The sequence below is a fragment of the Argiope bruennichi genome, chromosome X2, assembly GCF_947563725.1.
Source record: "Argiope bruennichi chromosome X2, qqArgBrue1.1, whole genome shotgun sequence".
Taxonomy (NCBI): domain Eukaryota; kingdom Metazoa; phylum Arthropoda; class Arachnida; order Araneae; family Araneidae; genus Argiope; species Argiope bruennichi.
Window position 1 is genome coordinate 79,856,133 of NC_079163.1, and position 19,155 is coordinate 79,875,287.

Here is a 19,155-nt window from a genome sequence, read left to right on the forward strand (position 1 = left end):
TCCACTTTAGGAATTCCAATGAAGGCATTCTTCCCATTCTGTTTTCAATGAAGGCATTTTTTTTAATCTTAACATTGGCAACATTACTCTATTGAATATTTTGATGGATGAGTTCAAAATTGTGTATAAAACTAGCAGTACAGTAATTTGAAATAATATTGTTATCAGCACAGCTCAGTGCGAACCAGATTACGAGGAACTTTTAAAAATACAATCGCCTCTTCATTGATCATGTTGTATTAAAAATTTTTAAATATATTTCCTGAATCTTTATTTAATTTTATAATAAATGAAACTAACATGCCAGATTTATTTATTTATTGTAACCAGCCTTGGAAAAATGTACGCGTCCTTAGAGTAGGGGGATTAATTTTGACTAAAAGAACAAAATAAAATTATTTTCAAAATATGGATGTATTAGTGAATTTTATACCACTACCGTAATTGGGTTTCTGGCTGTATATAAGCTCTGGATTTCGCAATTCATCTTCATCTTCCGTTGATATCTTCCGAGGGCTGATTTATTCATAAGATTGTTTCTTCAATGAAATGACTCAGCAAATAAATGAAAGCAGTTAGGATTCCAAGCCCTATTTATTCTAACTTAACATTTTAGATGCTAGTCTATAAAAGGTGACTAAGTTTTGGGATATTTAATCAAGGACGACTTCTAAATATTTACTTGAAGTGAACGTAGCGTTTCTGAGGAACATTGTAAACACTGAAATTAAATCCAAAAATAGAACCACTGGATGACTCAGAGAAAGTAACCAATGAATAGATAACGTTCACCCAGAGATTAAATATATAGTATATCTCTGAATAACGTTCACTATTGAGATTGCGGAGTATTGTCCGTTCTCTGAATTTGTTGAAAAATGTAAGTAAATCGTTTACTCAATTGAAAATAATAAACATTCCGAATATTTTTAATTAGCGATAAAAAGTAGAAATTTGCCACTGGCTCATTTTATTTAACAAGTAAGTTTTTTAGAAATAAAAATATTGCTTACCATTTTTGATGTTTTTCATAATTCCGATTTGAAATCAATGGCAGAGCAGCATGTCTGTTTAAAAGAAAATTGGGCTAAAATTTGATTTAGAAAATTCTACTCTAAATTTATGCAGATTGTGATTTTAGCTCTTTTTATAATTAAAATTATAATTTATAACATTTTATATTTTCATCAAAAGGAATATAAGTTTTTAAATCAATAACAAAACTATTGTTTATAAATACATTAATTCTTGTGAATATCGTTACATATCCAATAAAATCCAATTCTTCAAATAGTCTTTATCTTCCATTATATAATGGGACGGAGTAATAAGATGTTTTTGAAACAATCCTAAATTGTCAAGAAAAGAAATTGTGAATGACACGCTTTCAAAATTCAAAAGTTAGTGTAAGGAAAAAAAATTATTTAAATTGTTAACTTTATACTGAGAATTTTATTTAATAAAAATAAATCTGGGATGGAGTTGACAACATTAGTAAACAAGATCATTGAAGGCAATAAGCTCATTATTTTTTTTTTTTTCATTAGCTTTCAAATAGCAAAAATAAAGCATATATGTCACTTTTATCATTTAAATTTATCATACCATTTGTTATCTCGCATGTGTGTACAAATAACAAATTGATTATTATTCTTTTTCGTAAGCAATGGAATTTTGTAGACTTATTTTTTTTAAAAAACCGTTATTTTCAAAAACATTTTTTAAACACTCTTATTTAACCGAACTTGTTTCGTATTTTTAAAAGTATAATTTTGCAAATCAATTTGTCACTCACTTCCTGTGCTCTAGATTATTCAAATTTTGTATGCTTTTGTTTTCTGGAAGAAAGTGTATTTGTTATTTATTAATCGATTCCTACGCTTAACTTTGGTATCATACGCGTAGCACCAATTGGCAGTGAATTTCAGAACTTTTTTTTCCCCCAAAATGCAGATTAGATATACATTATAATACTGAATTTCAAATTAAAAACTAAAGAGCAGATATGATTTTTGAAGAAAAAAAAAATATATTTTTCAACACACTAATAAATGAGTATAGGCCAATTAAATTTATTTTTCTAAAATCAAACGTTCTTAATTTTCTACTTTTGTAAAAGAGAGTTGCGAGTAAAATATACGGAAAGCTGTTATTTTTATTTCATTTCTTTTAAAGATCGTTGATTTTGCTTCGGTTTTCCTATATGCAATATTTCAGGAGTCAGCATACCAGTTATACGACAAATAGAATGAGAGGTGTTCGTCTCTTAACAATATATTATAGTTTGACACGTCAACGAATCATTTATCAATGTTTCCTCCGTTAGAGATGAAGGCTGAGGTAAAGCTGTCTTCGAACTTCTTCCTGATGCCCCTAACATATTGATTGATAGGTGTGAAATCATCGCATTTACAACCACAATGTTTTAAACTGCCTTCAGTTAACGATCCGATTCATAGGAGTTTAAGGATGCGATTAATTTTAACTCAATGTAATTATTTGTATCTTACTGATGTGATTAATTGACGCTGAAGAATTCAGTTTACGGGAGTTTTAGGATCATTTTGACTGAAATTCTGAGTTAAAATCTGTGGATGCATATATAATATTCAGAGGGTTTTGCTTTTTTCAGATTTTATATGTGTCATCTCTTGATAAAAGGAAATAAAATAAATTATCAAATACAGAAAAGTAAAATTTGGAATTTTAAATTCTATTCACTGTCAATTGTAAAATTTTTATATTTCTGTTACATATTATAAACTTACTTCCAAAAATATAAAAATTTAATAAAATCGGCTGAAGATGTTTTTTTCAATAAGCTTGAAAAATAGTTGAAAAGAAAGAATAAATCGTTGCATTTGATGGTTTCTATTTTTTAAAAAATATCAAAATTTCTCATGGAATGTCTCCTGTTGTTTTCAGGAAGAATACCTTAAAGATTGCTTTCCCCAAATAAATGATTCGGCAAATGAATGATTTAGTTTAAAAATTTATATTTTTGTAAAAAAATATATATATAATGGTAATATAAAAATTTAATTAAAGATATTTTAAAGACAAACTTTATTTATAAACAAATAAGAATGGTTTATTTTTTAATGTTAACATCTATTGTTTCATAAACTTCATTTCTAAAAGGGGTCACTGCAATAAAATTGGTTCGACGCTCTCAGAATGCGTTTTTTAAAATCCAAATTCCCATAAAAATCATTTCTTAAGATTACATGAAATAAAAGTATTTCTAAAGCATTTTTTTACCTTTTCTTGCATTGTTTAGAAAGAATACAAGATTAATGGTATTTTTTATCAATAAATTAATGCATTTTGCTTCAAACATTTACTTCGAAATAAACAGAAAACTCGCGCAACATTTATTTTTAAATAAATTGTACGCAAATATGCATTGAATATTGAATATAAATACAATTTTCAGAACAAGATGATTTAAAAATATATTTGAAAAGAAAATTTTTAAAAATTTTAATATATGAAGAAATGCTTATAAAGAAAATGAAAGTTAAATTCGCGTTATCCGTCTTCCAGTTTTAGAAAAGTTCTTACTTTCTAATAATGTTTTAAAAAACAAGCAAATAACTAAAAATAACAAAGGTAACGGTAAATTTAGATAGAAATAACTTCAAGCTAATATCTATTAGTAGCTAGGGATCAATATGAACTGACAAAGGAATCGGTTGCCAACTATATGAGGAACAATCGAATATCATTTTCAACCTGTACCGGATACAGCAAAACAAGGTACAATCCAACCCTAGAGAAAGCGTATATTTTGTTTGCCTTTAACACTTATGCCTAAATGCAGAAACTTATGTCACACACACCCAACTTTACCTACGGGAAAAATAATCTTAGATTGTCTTCTTTATTAACACAAAATTTCAGGGAAAAACAGATTCCGAAAACATGATATGACAGAGGTCGTCAACCCCTGAAAGCAAATATTCTGGATACTCATTAAAGAGGAACATTTCCCAATGTTTTCCTCACCTCTCGGGGGTCTCGACCGTCTGTTGCTGTCGGCTCTAGTCACTCATGATAACAGACTTCCCCCCTCTTTTAGATAAAAACACTCCACAATGTCCCCAGGTTTTCCCATCATTTGTATAACTACAGAAGGTGATAAGGCTGGTTCATATGCAGTGTAAACTAAATAGGAGTGTTTGGAGTCGTTGTGGCCCAGCCCAATTAGGTACTAAGACGACTGATATGGAGGTTTAGTTAAGAGCGTTTTGGTAGGTGAACAAGTAATGAATGGGCGCAGAAATCCGAAATGTCCCCCAGGTGTTTGCATCAAGACTAAAAAGGTAAAGAAAATACTAATAAGTAGAGATTTCGAATTTTTAAGGAGTCTATAATTAACAGAAGAATTTTGTTTCTATTTTTAAGATTCCATAAATATTTACTCTTCAAGTTCTTCAATAAGGTATGGAGCTTTCAATTGTATCGAATATCGAAAGTTTATATACGAGTTATTTTAGTTTTTGTCTTCCACTTTTATATTGAAATAAATGGAGATGCTAATAAGTATATATTAAAGACTAAAAAAAGCTTGAATTATTATTAGAGGAGTTTATTTCTACTTTGAGAATTACATTAAAATATGTATCCATGTTTCAATTTTTCGCAAAAGAGATGAAGTTTTTGATTATATCGAATATATAAAAAAAAGCTTACCATTTTTTTTATTCTCATAATCGTTCTTTTGGTTTCTTTTCCTTAATTTATATCGTCATTAATTTTCCATAAAACATTTTTAATACATCGCATCGTTACATTGCATTTAAGTTTGTTATGAAATTAAATTGTTTAAGAATTAAAATGAAATACCTGTAAGATGGTAAATATAATTATAACTTATGCTATTATAAATTTCTTTTAATTGAATTTCTAAGGCTTTAATGTAAGGATTAAGGTTTTTAACGTAAGGCGTATTAAAAGGCCAGATTAGTGTATTAATATATATTATCTGCCGAATTCATAATTATTTGAATATACTTATCAAATAGTTACTTATAATAGTTGCTGAATATTAAATAAATTAATTATGATTTACCAAGTTTATAAGGAAGCAAATATACATTTAAAACAGTTAAATTAAGCCTAATCGGAAACTAATATTAGTAAAATTTTCAACAAGATTGTTCACAAAATGATTGAACCAAGCGATAATGAATGATTAAGGAGTACGAGCAAAATGAAAGAATAGCTTATATCAAAATCCATGTATATATATTACTGTGTTAAATCAGTAGTTTTATATTGAACATATTTGGCCCAATATCCACCTCAGAAGCTTTTATTCCGTTATTTCTTATAGCAGATGCAACTTATGTGCATATTTTGCTTTTTCGAAGTGAAAATTCAGAAAAAAAAGCAACTTTGTTATAACATAAAATATCTTTGATTTGGGACCAGCATTCTACCTCAGTCTGAAAAATAATTACATTGGCAATTTGTAAGGTACTAAGCACATTAAATTGCAACTCGGCAAACAGATTTACACCAAATTGCACTTTGGACCATATGACTTCATAATAAAATTAAGATAAATTTTTTCTTATTCTAATTTATATGGAATGATTCACTTGAATTTTTTTTACATATTTAAGAAAACTTCTTGCTTGAAAAATGTAAAATGCATGGGTTGCGCCCTCTTGGATTACTCAAATTAACATTTTGAGAATATTGTATAATTTATTCTCTTTTGTCAAGATTTAAATGAAATTTTGTTTACTTTTGTTTTTTCTCTAAAATATTTTTAAAGTGGCCTAACTGGTCACTTTAATACATTACGCAAGAAACGCAATATGATTTTGATAATTCACTTTTAGTAATATAGCCATGGTAATATGGTAGAATTGTTAAAAATGTAATTTTTTAGAAAAAATTGGTAACTATTCCGATGTTGTTTTGGGGTTATGTTTAAAACGAAGTTACCCATTGGTTGTTGCAAATAACATAATAATTGTTATTTGAAAAAACATAAAATATATCATTACTAATTCCTTTTTCAAAAATAGATTTCATGCTATATAAAAATGGATAATTCAAAGAAATGACTGAGTTACATGAAATTTTATTAATCCTTATCTTGTTTATTGAAGAGATATGTGGTTTTTTTAACTGTTGTGTTCTACACGAATCAAATACTAATACATGCTGAAATAATACACCATTCGTAAACTGCTGATGGGATCCAAACGGTATTTGAGTTTGATGGAGTACATACAGAGTGATTTGCTTTGCATGGCAAATTCGCTGAATCATTCAGACGGTACTTCTACTCTGACTGAAAAGAATGTTAAAAAAATCTTTTGAAATTCAAGGTTAGGGCTTCACAACAAGCGAATTTCCTTTTTTTTTTCTTCTAAATTTATTGCTTTGTACACAGCGGTTGCTGAAGAGTGATTTACAGGCTAATGCTTCCAGAGGACCAGTTTTTCGCCCAGGATCGACTTCTTCGGTTCAGTACATGAATCGATTCTAAGTGAGCTACCGACTTCTACTCCTCATTAGTCATCATTTTATTGAAACTTCCAATTAATTTAATCATGATATCTTGTAGACACCATGATTATTCAACAGATAATGTCTAACGGTAAATAGGAGTGAAAATATATAGGTAAGGATTTGTGCTTGTTTCCCTATATTAATACATAATACTGCTTTAGACCCTTAAGAAATTGTACAAATTGCTTTACGTACTTTAAAAAACTGCTTTATTTTATAATTTATTTACGTTTATATTCATATATAAATGTAAATAAATAAAATCTCATTTATATTGATTGATTGATGGAACTTATGTATTTGCTATTTAAGAAATTAAAATAGAGTGAAACTATATTTTTTACGCTTTATGAAACTTTTTTATTTGTTCTTAATATTAACTGAATTTCACTACCAAGTCGTAACGCTCATTTTTTATTAAATTCGAATCTAATCATGCTATGTATTAATTATGAGTTATTTAATCTTTTAAATAACTGAATTGGAGAATAAAATTTATGATCAGATTAATGGGAATCTATATAGATGAAAATTACTAATAAAGGTTATTTGATTTTGCTCATTTCTTTTATTTTAACTTTTGATTAGAATTAAAGTGAGGAGGAAAATGAGTTTTTACAGAGACAGGTCACGGTAGTATGCATTTCAAGAATACGAGAAAGCAAATTAGTAAGAAAAGTTCAAAAAATAAAAGAGAAAATAGTTCCAACCATAAACATAAATCAATCATGATCTTGATACATATTAATTATGAATTGAAAGTGGTATCAAAATTCAATAAATTTTATTTTCAAAAATGCTTAAATGTCAATTTTGTTAAAGCATTACAAGCGATAGATAAGAATTCTATGATAAGCGCGATTATTTTTAGCAAACGGTTTTGATTTTATAGCTTATTTATTAATTTAGTATTTCTTTTTCTATGTGTATGTGTACATCATTCGAATCTCCATGCTCTGAGATATAACTATATAGCATCGAAATTTGGTTTTCGAATGACGACTTGCATTTTTGCTATTGTGCTGTGAAAAAGAATTCTTTAATTCTAAACCCTTCATATATTTTGATCAGGTAAAAGTAAAATAAATATTTATAAACCCTTAATATGATATATTTTCATAGTAAATTTTAACTAATAAATAATATTGGTTTAAAAAATCTCATTTTAAAAATTGTACACAAAGATGGTTTTAAAAAAGTATTTCTTTCTTATTGGTAATTTCGTCTAAAAGTGTCAAAGACATTTTTTATTGTCTCTTAGTCTCAAGGAAACTAAAACAGTTAATAAAAGAAAGCATTTCGGAATTTTTGTTAAATCACTGAATCTAATTGGTAGCATGACATTCATTTTCTGGATGTATTTCAAGGAAATGTATTTTTGTACACTATTACTTTTGACATATTTGCAATACATGTGAAATATATCCACTGACATTGCACTTTATCAACTTTATTTTAAGAAGGTTGTTTTCTCAACTACTGACCAATGTCAAAAAATTGTTGGCTGCCTGAAAATTTATTCTTGAATTTTAAATGTTTTGGTTGCGATTTTAATTTGATAAATAGAAGCGCGTATCGTACTTTATAGGTTTAATCGTCATTGTATTTGAAAAATATGGTTAGTTAAAATCTCCGTTGATTTAAAAATCTTTAATCTAACTTTTAGTTTATTTCCATTTGCCAAAATTAATCTAAATTTTTTATTAATATATATAAGAATTTGATATGAGAAGTCTTGTAAATTTGCGGCCAAAGAGATATTGAGAGAAAAATCTCATTCAAATATTAAATGCTAAAAAGATGGCCCTGGTTATGATAAGATGTACCAAATGTAGGTCTCCTATTTCATGGTTTGAAATAGTATATATCATTCACTAAACTACATTTTTGCCCAATTTTTTTCTTATATGAAAAGTTATTTCATTAACGACATTCATTATTTCATTGATTATTTTCTAATGCAGCAGACAGAGATTAACTTATGTATTTAAATAACTGAAACAATATTCTAAATATATATTTTAATGATTTGTTTATTATTATAAATATCTCATTCTACTGTTAGTAAAACTCTAAAGCACATTTACGCCGTACTATGAATGCACATAATATCATAGACACGTAACTGAGCATATATTTTAACAATTAACTACATTTGTCACAATCAAATGTAGATTCATTGAAAGAAGTAAAGCTTAGTTGTGTTAAATGTTCCGAAATCTTTTCTTTCCCCCCCTCCCCGTTTATTTTTCAGATCATTTAATCAGTTCACATTTTTAACATATTTTTGAAATACAGAAATGAGATATTTTTAATTCATAGAACTCATTCCCTAACCATCACTTTCATTTTCTGCATTTTAAATAATTTTTTAATTTTGTTAGGAATTTAATTTCATTCCGCTTCCTTTTTGCCACGTTAAATAACCTTCCAAACGTCACGTGATGTTAGGTTTCGTTCGATAAGTTTTCAATTTAATGTAAAACTAACCAGCTTAAGCCCTGTTAAAGATACAGAATTGAAAATTCCATTTAAATTTTCTTCTTTTGAAATTAATTTTATTTAAAAAGAAAACGACATACCATTTTAGCATTTGGCCAGATTTTACGAACGTTTTTATGCAGGTTCATCTGTCTTATCAAAAGGCTCGATTTTTACGTGGTACTATTTTAAATCAATTCCTTTATGCATTTGCAATTAGTACAATTATTGATTTTTAAAATGCGCTTACATTTTTCTTGCTTTTGATTTTTGCTGTTAGTGTTTCCATCCAGCATAAACATTCAACTTTGTTTTCATTACAAGCAGTCGATAAAGAAAGAAAAAAGTAAACCCAAAAAGATAAGTTGTCGCATTTGTTGATATTTTTTTTCTTTCTTCCTCATTTATTCCTGCCATTCACGATTTTTCCTAATTTTTTTAAACAAAATTCGTAAATTTATTAAAATGAGTAAGGAAAAACGAACAGATCTTTTAGATTTAATTTATTGATTTTTTTCGCATTTTTTGATTTTTTTTTTCTTTCTTCCTCATTCATTCCTGCAATTCACGATTTTTCCTAATTTTTTAAAACAAAATTCGTAAATTCCTTATAATTAGTAAGTAAAAACGGAAAAACGAACAGATCTTTTAGATTTAATTACAATAATATTAAATTACAATAATGAATTAAAAACATTAATTGATTATTGCAATTATTTATTTAAAAGTTTTCTCCTTTCAAGATGAAAGATGATGCAAATAAATATTATAAATTATTAGCTTATCCAAAATTAATAGAACAATACTGATATATGGCGATTTCAAATTTCAAAATAGTGTACGCCATCTTAAAATTGAATGTTAAAAATTTAGTTGGTTTTCACTGCATCTGAGTATGAGCAAGAAAGAGTCCCCATGCTTAATGGCTTATTTGAAAATTCCCTGCCTTCAGGTGACAGCAGTGTGGTTAAACCGATAAGCCACATCATGGGTATTACCGATTCTTTGAGATTATTCTACTGCGATATCTCCTGTCGCCATCTATATTTCTTATCTGAAGTTACGAGATTGCTTTTAGAATTTTGAGATCATCTTGTTAAGTGAGATGCGGATTCCAAAATCTGTACAGTGTTAGATTCTGTTGGTGACTATAAACAAGAAGTCCGATATAATCTAACCCCCTTAGCAGTCAGACTTGGCCATATAATTACCGAAATTTTGTTTTTTAAATCAGTAATTAAGTCAAAATAGAAATTAATTTAAAAGACAAAAATCATTTGGACACATATTTCTTTACATTTTTGCAGGGATTGAAACAAAAATAAATGTCCTAAATGTGATCCACCATATAATTAGGGGGCTAAATATTCTAGGGTCAAGAGATTGATAATTTGAAGAATATAAGATAACCTTCACATAAAGGCTATTTTGGTCAATCTGCTCGTTACGTTATAGTGGAGATATTAGTACTTTTAAGAATACACACATCGTCATTATTATTGTCGTTTTAGCGGCTAATGTTTAACACAAAAACATATATGTTTTACTGTAATATAGTAATACTACTTCAGTTGTAGGCTATCTTGACAGAAAATTCATTGTTTGTGAGGACAATTAAATCATTGAAGAAAATAGGAATCTAGATATTCGGATGTGATTCCATAATAAAAAATAATGAATCTGAAATTTTGATACTTCCAGACAGCATCCTTCCCTTCCTATCATTGTTTTATAATTGTTTCTAACTAATAAATTCCTAATCATTCTCCAAGTAGTTATTTTAAAACATCTAGATAAGAAATGTTATTTTTTATTCCTATATATAATAATACAGAAGCGATAAAACATACATTATCTATAAAACCCGAATGTTAAACTTTTGCTTCTAATCCATTCTTAAATATGCCCATCATGGGTATTCAGTTTGTAGAATCTTCATAAAAAATGAAAAGGAAAGGGTAGCCTTTGATAATCCAGAAACGAGTTTGTTTGAAGCTTGACATACTAATTTTAATCGATTATTATAAGACATTAGCAATATTTAGATATATCCAATTCATTAAAAATACCAGTAAGAAATACACCCAGTTTGCAGCCTATATTCTCACCAGTCAAGTGTTCACAGTAGACAGACACGCTTGACTATGTGTCCAAGCTCAGAAAGAGAGTTTATCTTATTTAGAAAGTGAAACGAAAGAACTGCTTGTTTAGCAGTTTAAAATGATTTAAATTACAATAACAAGAGTTTGATATGAGTGGAAATAATCAAAGACTAACGCGATTCAGATGTTTGAATTTAAATGGTGAGAAAAAGAATCTTAATAAACAAGAGGAAATTGTATTTATCCCTCATATATATCTAAATATGTAACACTCTTTTGGTATATAAGATGGTGAAGAAGGCCTTCAGATAACAGCTTTATTCATTTCCTTCATTATGAGGCAAAATGCTCATCTTTTAGTTTATGAAATTCTTTATCACACTATGGCCAGGAAATCGAGCGACACGCTCACTACAGCGATGCCGATAAAGAGGCAATGGGAAAGCATTCTTTATAGTATATTTAGGGAGGGAGATTTTACCGAAATAAGCTTGTTCAAGCATTTATTTTAGACATTTGAATTTCTCTTAATACTACAGCTTAACGTTGAACAGTTAAATTTGCAGATATTAGACCCCGAAGAGTGTGAGAAGCCACCTGCCCGCGGAACTCAGACATTAAAATTATATTTTAACCCTTAACATGATGATGGAAATTTCCAACATAACATTTAGTGAACAAAAAATTGTACTCAAAACAGGTATATTGTTAATTGGTTGCTGCTGGCAACTTTTTTCACGACTATTGCGTAATAAGAAATGTAGCTGTCAAAAAAAAAAAAAAAAAAAAAAAAAAAAATCAAATGTCGCAACCATTATATCGGGTTTGAACTTGTCATTCCGCCGTTTGTTGTGGTTGGAGGAAACGTGCAATTTCTTGAATAATTTTTTTATAACTAATCTGAGATTTTTTTGCTAATAAAAGCGATAATGAGTGGAAAAAGTTAGAAGAGAGGGACATCGAAGATTTTGTAATGAGCTTAACATGTAAATTTGCATGCTGATGGATATTTGCATGCTGATGGATATTTTCTTTTACGGATGGATTACCTCATTTGGATTGGTCTTGGTAGCGGAAGCTTAAAAAAAGTGTTAAACATCGAATAACACAAAACATCAGACGTATTACGATTATAAGAACATTTAACGGAACCAGAAACTTCATATCTGAAGTAGTTAATCACAAAGAAATAACGTATTTTAAAAATTCATTATTAAATAAATTTGGATGCTTCAAGAACTTTTAAATACTGATGAACAAAAATTCACAATACAAAAATAAGGATATTTTTTTTTTCTTTTTGGAATAAAATGATTCACAGTGATTTTTCATTTTCCACTTGCGAATTACTTGATATAGTTGTTACTGACTGGTATCTCCTAAAATATAATCAAAGCTAAACAGAAGAAAAAAAAACTCCAAAAATAAACGAAATCGTGAATGATTGAAAGGTTTCAATGTTCTGTTTATTTCCTAAACTGAAAAAAGCGACTCGCAAAGCTTCATTTCGCAAGCGGCTGACATTTTACAGGCTTCGGATAGCTCTCAAGCGGCTCTTAAAAAAGAGTCACGTTGCAAATGGTTCGTGCAGCTTGTGAAATCGGCACTGCATCCGTTCCCATTGAATAACAGAATCATTTTATATTTCGGATTCATTTTATTTCTTCGGCAATGCGGATTTTATCAATTTCTCAGATGTCCAAAATATGAATTCATACTTTATTTTCGACCATAAGTCTCTTCATTGAAAGACAAGATTTCATTTTTTATTTAGCTATGCAACCGAAAGAAATCTGCTATATTTTAATGCTCGGCGCATATTCATAGGAAAAGCCTTCTGATACTTTGTATAATATTTTATTTATTCTGGATTTATTCTCACGTTTCTCTCTAAAGAAAAGTCAAACAGCTTCCGCTTTAAAATAATCATGGTTCTATCAATAATCTATAGTATAAAAATGAATTTTTGTTTGTTCATATTTTATGAGCTGCCGTACCATTCATCCAATTGAGATAAAATTTTGCCAACTTATTGCTTTGCACTTGAGCGAAGATTACAGGCATAGTACAATTATTATATCTAATATATAAAATGAATTTTTGTTAGTTCGTATTTTATGCGCTGCCATACAGCTCATCCGATGACGATAAAATGTTTCCAACTTGTTGCTTTGAGCCTAGATAATTCATGTTTTTCACATAGCCAGTTGTATGCTGGATGCTCACGAATCGGATAGCCACGAAATTTGTTTTTGCTGAAGACGGAAAAACAAAAATATTGTCTACCCTAAAGTATACTTTAATTATAAAGTAAAAAAAAAAAAAAAGAATAAATATGATTTATACTGCTCCTTTATAGATCATTCAACTTCAGTGAATGTATTCATTGTCGACAAGAAAATAAATATTCTTTATCATTTCTAATTAAACAAGATAATTATTTCAGATTCAAACTATATTTCCAAAAGTATTTCTTCTGCGGCAGCAACACGCCGGGTACCAGCTGGTAATATTAATAATAAAAAAACTCATTGCATTTCCTTTCTTAATTTCAGAAATTATTCATTAATTTATAATTGGCTATTATACAAAGTATTGAAGTGACTGTTGTTTATAGATACAGGTATGAATATAATTAGAATTAAAAGTTCGCACAGCTTCATTTACTTTTGTGTCTTTGTGGAGATTCATTTAATTATTTCGGTCAAATTGTCGGGACAAATTTATTCATTGTCACCAAAGTTCACCCCCACCCACAACATTGTTCTATTAACGTCCCGTTTCTTAAAGCAACACTAGGGCTATTTTGGGATGGACCTCGTAATTTTAAACTGCTGTCAGATGACGAGGACGACACCTAAACTGGCACCACCCCTACAAAATTCCACATCACACCAGCGTGAGAACGTTTGATACCAACGGAGACCCGCTTATACGACGGTTCTTCTGTGGAATCGGATCTCGAACCTGAAACCCTCCGATTCCAAAGCCGAGACCTCACCATCAGGCCACTGCGGCCTTACCCCAACATTGAAACTCCAAGTATTATGCTCACTACGAAAGATCAAAGGAAATGTCATTAAACATTACCTGACCAGATGTAAATATAGGAATGATTGTTTTAGCCCTCACGATTACAAGTTTAAAGGTTAATTACGAGTTAAAGCATCACTAAACCCTCGATGATTATTGGAGTTTTAAAAATATCCAATTTGGAGGGGGGGAGGGTTCTTTTCTAAATTTTATTTTGAAAGAGGAAGATGTACTATTAATTCGCTCCTTGTAACTGTGTTTTAAAATTTGAAAAAAAGAATATCATTATTTGTTCTCAGTTTATTTTTATGGAGAAGGGTTGTTTGAATTTTATTTTGCGCTATTAACTTTTCTTTTGCAGCATAATTCACACCTAATTTAATATTAAAGAAACATATTCTAATCTTATCTTGCTTCGCTGACTGTAATTTCGACAGTTTTTTATAGTTAAGAATACCAGCTGTGAATCAATCATTTGTGACTGTAAAAATATCCGTCGCGTTTGCAAATTTATTTGAATTATTTTATTCTGTGTATGGATTACTGTGTACTTAATTGAGGCTCGAAAAATAATTAATAAAGCTGTTTTATGGTCAATATTCAATTTATTATTAATCAATAAGTGTCCAGTTTTTATCTATCCCTTCATATTATTTTCATTATTTATTGTCTTAAAAGCAGTGTCTAAGTACGTACTGAAATGGCTATATGCGCGACGAGACCGCTGACAATATCATTTAGAAAGAATGTTAGGTGTTAACGTTCCTAAATCAAAAATAAAAGCAGGTACAACAGAAAGTCAATTACAAAAATCTAGAGCATTATCGATTAAGTATAAAGTTCATCTATTAAGTTTACTCACTTAAATGCCATGAAAAGAGTCCGCAAAATAAGCATCTACTTATGGTGAAACAGGAAAGGTATATTTAAATGTTATTAGATTCATTCAGCTTTCTTGCTCAAAGTATTTGTTGTCCGACATAATATACATTTGTATTCAAATTTCCGCTACACATCAAATAATATGTCAAGTGACGGAATTGTAAAAACGCGAGTAACGCGTCGTCGAAGATTTTGTAATTATGATGAATCACATATCCCTCCTATATGAGACAAGTCGAAGAGGGAAAAGTTCAGTGGAATCAAGTAATTAAACTTATAAAACATTTTATTCAACATCCATACTCGATGATTTGGTATAAGAATATCTCCATCAAGTAATATAAGTTTGATACTTTGGGCGACATATTTCCAGCATGTCTGTGTACATCTTTCAGATTTGAAGCAATGATAGGTTCTATATAAAATCAGATATTAAATACGTATGACATATCATCATAGTTTTGAATACGATGTCCTATTCACGGCATTAATGAGCGCAAAGTAGATTGCTTTAAATCGACGATGTTTTACAATTTTGTTACTGACCTTTTGTCTGCATATCTTATTTTCGAATAAAGAGAGATAATTCTGAATGCTGCCATTAGTTTATACAATAAGAGGGTCAATAGCTACTTTATTATGCTCAGACACCACTTTTATGACTATAGCTGTCAACGTTCTGATGCCATTTGAAAAGGACAGGAATTCAGTGAACACTTCCTAAATTTTTCATGATAGCTTGTGTAGTAGCATATTCGTTACATTAAGGAATGGAAATTCATATTTTAAGTCATAGACTTGTGCTTCCATTTTAAAGCCTTAAAAAGTTTTGATGACGGCAATGTAAGAAATAATATAGAGAAGGATCTCCAATTATTTCGGTAATATAACCAGATGATTCGTATTAAAAATGCATGCATATTTGTAAGGCATAATTTAAAAGCTACAAGATGTAAAGTTTTAAAACTTTTACAGTTTCTTGAAAAGTCTCAAAATGAGTCTCATAGTCATGTTAAGTTTGTTTGAAAACTAGTTAATTAAAAAATAATGCTTTTTACAAATTAATACATATACTAACTTCATTTAAGTCTTAAAGAATTTTCATTCATGTTATTCAAATTTTTATTATTCATTCAAAAAGCAGTTATCATAGATGTTAGAAAATGTATTCACTTCAACACGAATCATTTAATAAATCAATTCTACCATAGCTATCCATAAATGACACTGAAAATTAACAAGATAACTTTTGAAACGTGGATTCTCAATATCTTGAAACGTTCATATACAAGAATCAATTCCTTTATAAATCAACTTCTCTTAAATATAATGAAATATTTGAATTTAAATTTCAAGAGTGATGGTTTATATCTATGCTGAATTATCTGGTTATTTTCCTGGTGAGTATTTCTTTTTCCGGTTATTTCCATACTGGTTAGGAATCCTGCAAGTATCCTTTTGCTTAATAAATTTTTCATTAACACTAAAGCATGAAAAAAAAATCACTTTTTTCCAGAAAATAAACTTTTGTTACAAATATTAGAATATTTTATGAAAAAGTATGTTTTCAAAATCGTTTTGTATGTTAAGGCGTGTTAACAAATTTATATTATGATAATCAGTTTCAACTTTGCCACATTTATAAGTGTTATTACTAAATCAATTCTGAGTTTTGTCATATATTTAGAGCTGAAACTGCAAAGGGCAACAATTCTGAGAAATAAAGATAATAATAAAATGGGAAAAGAAAACAGAAAATATAAACATGCACTGAACAACGTTCAGTAAGCTTTGTCTTCAGTGATATTAAGTACTGAAAAAGCACGTTTCTGTAAATCTCCGAGGAATTCGTTAGTGGCATATAAACGATTCATATAAAATCAGGGCGATTCTTTTTTTCCTTTATACTTTAAAATATACACTTTAGCTATTTTTATCCCAAATATTCAATGTACAGCATTTTTTCTTATCCATATGGCTGTGGCATGAGAGGAAGCTAAAATAGCACTGTAAGATGAAGTGGGCTCAATGATGAATAGCGAAATGTGCTCCGGATTAACATACATATTTGACAAAGTTCGACTAGATGGACCAAAAGAAATGTTCCAATTCTTTCATCAATCAGAATTTTTTTAAAAATTAAATGAGAATATTTTATGTGTTATGCGTGCATGTTAAAACCCTAACAGTTTGATTAAGTACAAAAGCACAAAGAAATTCAGTTTGGTAGGGACATATGAGGAGCTAATCCAATTTTGCCTTTATCTGTTCAAGGGGGTACTTAATCAGAAACTTAATAATGGTAAAGAATTAGTGAATGGGATGACGAGACTCCACCATCACGTGATAAACACAATCGCACCTACCACCTTTCATCTAAATGTACATTATCTTGTACAGAATCGTGACATCGATTGAACATCTTGTAAAATATACAATGGATTCCAAAATTAAGTGTGGCACATTTGATGGGTGTCAAGCGAGGAAGAATCGACTCTGTTATTAATTATTCTTTTAGAATTTGTATTAAAACAATTTATAAAAATAAAAACTTTATAACTAGGTAAGAGGTAAAGAAGCAAATAAAAATATAGTTTCTTAGTTTATGTTTCTACACTCTCCAATTATGAGCTATTGATTTTACGTACTTCTGTCATGGACCACTCAAGTGTATATGATCGTAAGTCCACTGTAATGCACTTGTTTTCCTTCAAGAAATAAAAAAAAAAGACACCCTCATCTGAAAAGCCTCCAATTCATGAGAAAAACAAGTAACGTCACTTTCAACAAGACTTCCTCTACCCTTTATTTCTCCGAAAAACCCTTAATCATTTCCATTAAAAAGCAAAAGAAAAAATCGCCTTTCTAGTACCTCTAACAAGGGATCTCTTTCTGTGTAACTGTATCAAACTATCTCTCAGCTACAAGGATAAACATCCTCTACTCAATTCTACTGATAAAATGAATTTCCTACGATAGGAAAAAAGTAAACATTTCTTCCTTTCCCTTCATTTCTGATCTCTGCACGATCCATTCACCCGTTCGAGTGTCGTGATGGACTCTTCGCTATCGAATCCAACCTCTATCTGTCCAGTTTCATCTTCGAAACTCAACACTCGTGATTGCACAACCTCTGCTCGATGACCGAAATCTGTAGAATACGTCCGATCATGAGCGAAGCTCATTTGAAATAGCGAGATCAGCTTTCTTCTAGTGACATGGCATTCGAGGATTAGAGTTGAAAGAGCTGTGTTGTGGAATTTATTTTTGTGTGAAAGAATTGGTGTTTAGTTCTGCATTCTACTATGGATGGATCACAAGTAAAAAATTATTATATTTTATCCGAAGTAAAAATATATACATTTGCCACTCGTGACCTCTTTGTAGGCGGAAGAAATTTTGGCAATCTTGGCTTCGTTCAAAAAAAATTCTATCATTAATCCAAAACTGGACAATAAATAGAAAGAAAAAACAGTAATATTAGTAAATGAAAATAATTAATAAATTTTAACGATTTTTTTTAAATTTAAGTTGATTTTCTTAAACATTTTTGTTTATCTATGCTGAAAAAATGCAGAATAAAAAGTAGTGAGAATCATAGTAGTATATCTCAGCATAGGCCTACATGAGGTCACGATGGCAGTTTAAGAAGCTCTGATATACAACGGTAGTCCAAACTGCCCCTTTTTTAGATATTTTTTATTTTTAAATTTCTCGGTTTTTAAGTTATTTTTGAAGTAAATAATTATTTGTAGATGACTTTTAAAATAGTTAATGTTGAATTCATTACAAAACTGAAATAATAATAATAATAACGTAATACAAATATTTGACTAAAATTAATATATTAACTATAGACAGCAATTATAAATATATTCTTTCAACATATCAATAAATTGTTTCGTTTTGATAGTATTTATTATGTGTTATAAATTTATAAAAAATGCTTTAACTGTGTATAAAAATAAAAACATTGATTAAAATAGGGCACACTTTTAGAATTTCAGACCGAAAATTTGAGTTTACATAAGGTGGAAGTTTTTGCATTTATTTAAAGTTCATTTTATGTTGAACTTAATGCATGAAACAGAATCAACTCTGAAAAATATTTTGCATCTCTTCTCAA

The 19,155-nt window shown here is 29.2% G+C and overlaps 1 protein-coding gene across 3 annotated transcripts in view; it reads left to right on the forward strand.

The window, feature by feature from the left end:
- The first annotated feature begins 4,253 nt into the window (after nucleotides 1-4,253).
- Nucleotides 4,254-19,155, forward strand: part of LOC129960178 (cAMP-dependent protein kinase catalytic subunit 1-like) — a 306,102-nt gene continuing 291,200 nt past the window's right edge. For all 3 annotated transcript variants that reach the window (XM_056073387.1, XM_056073386.1, XM_056073385.1), the window contains exon 1: nucleotides 4,254-4,325. In XM_056073387.1, coding sequence (XP_055929362.1) covers nucleotides 4,269-4,325 — 57 coding nt within the window. In that variant the 5' untranslated portion in view covers nucleotides 4,254-4,268. The remainder of the gene's footprint in view (nucleotides 4,326-19,155) is intronic.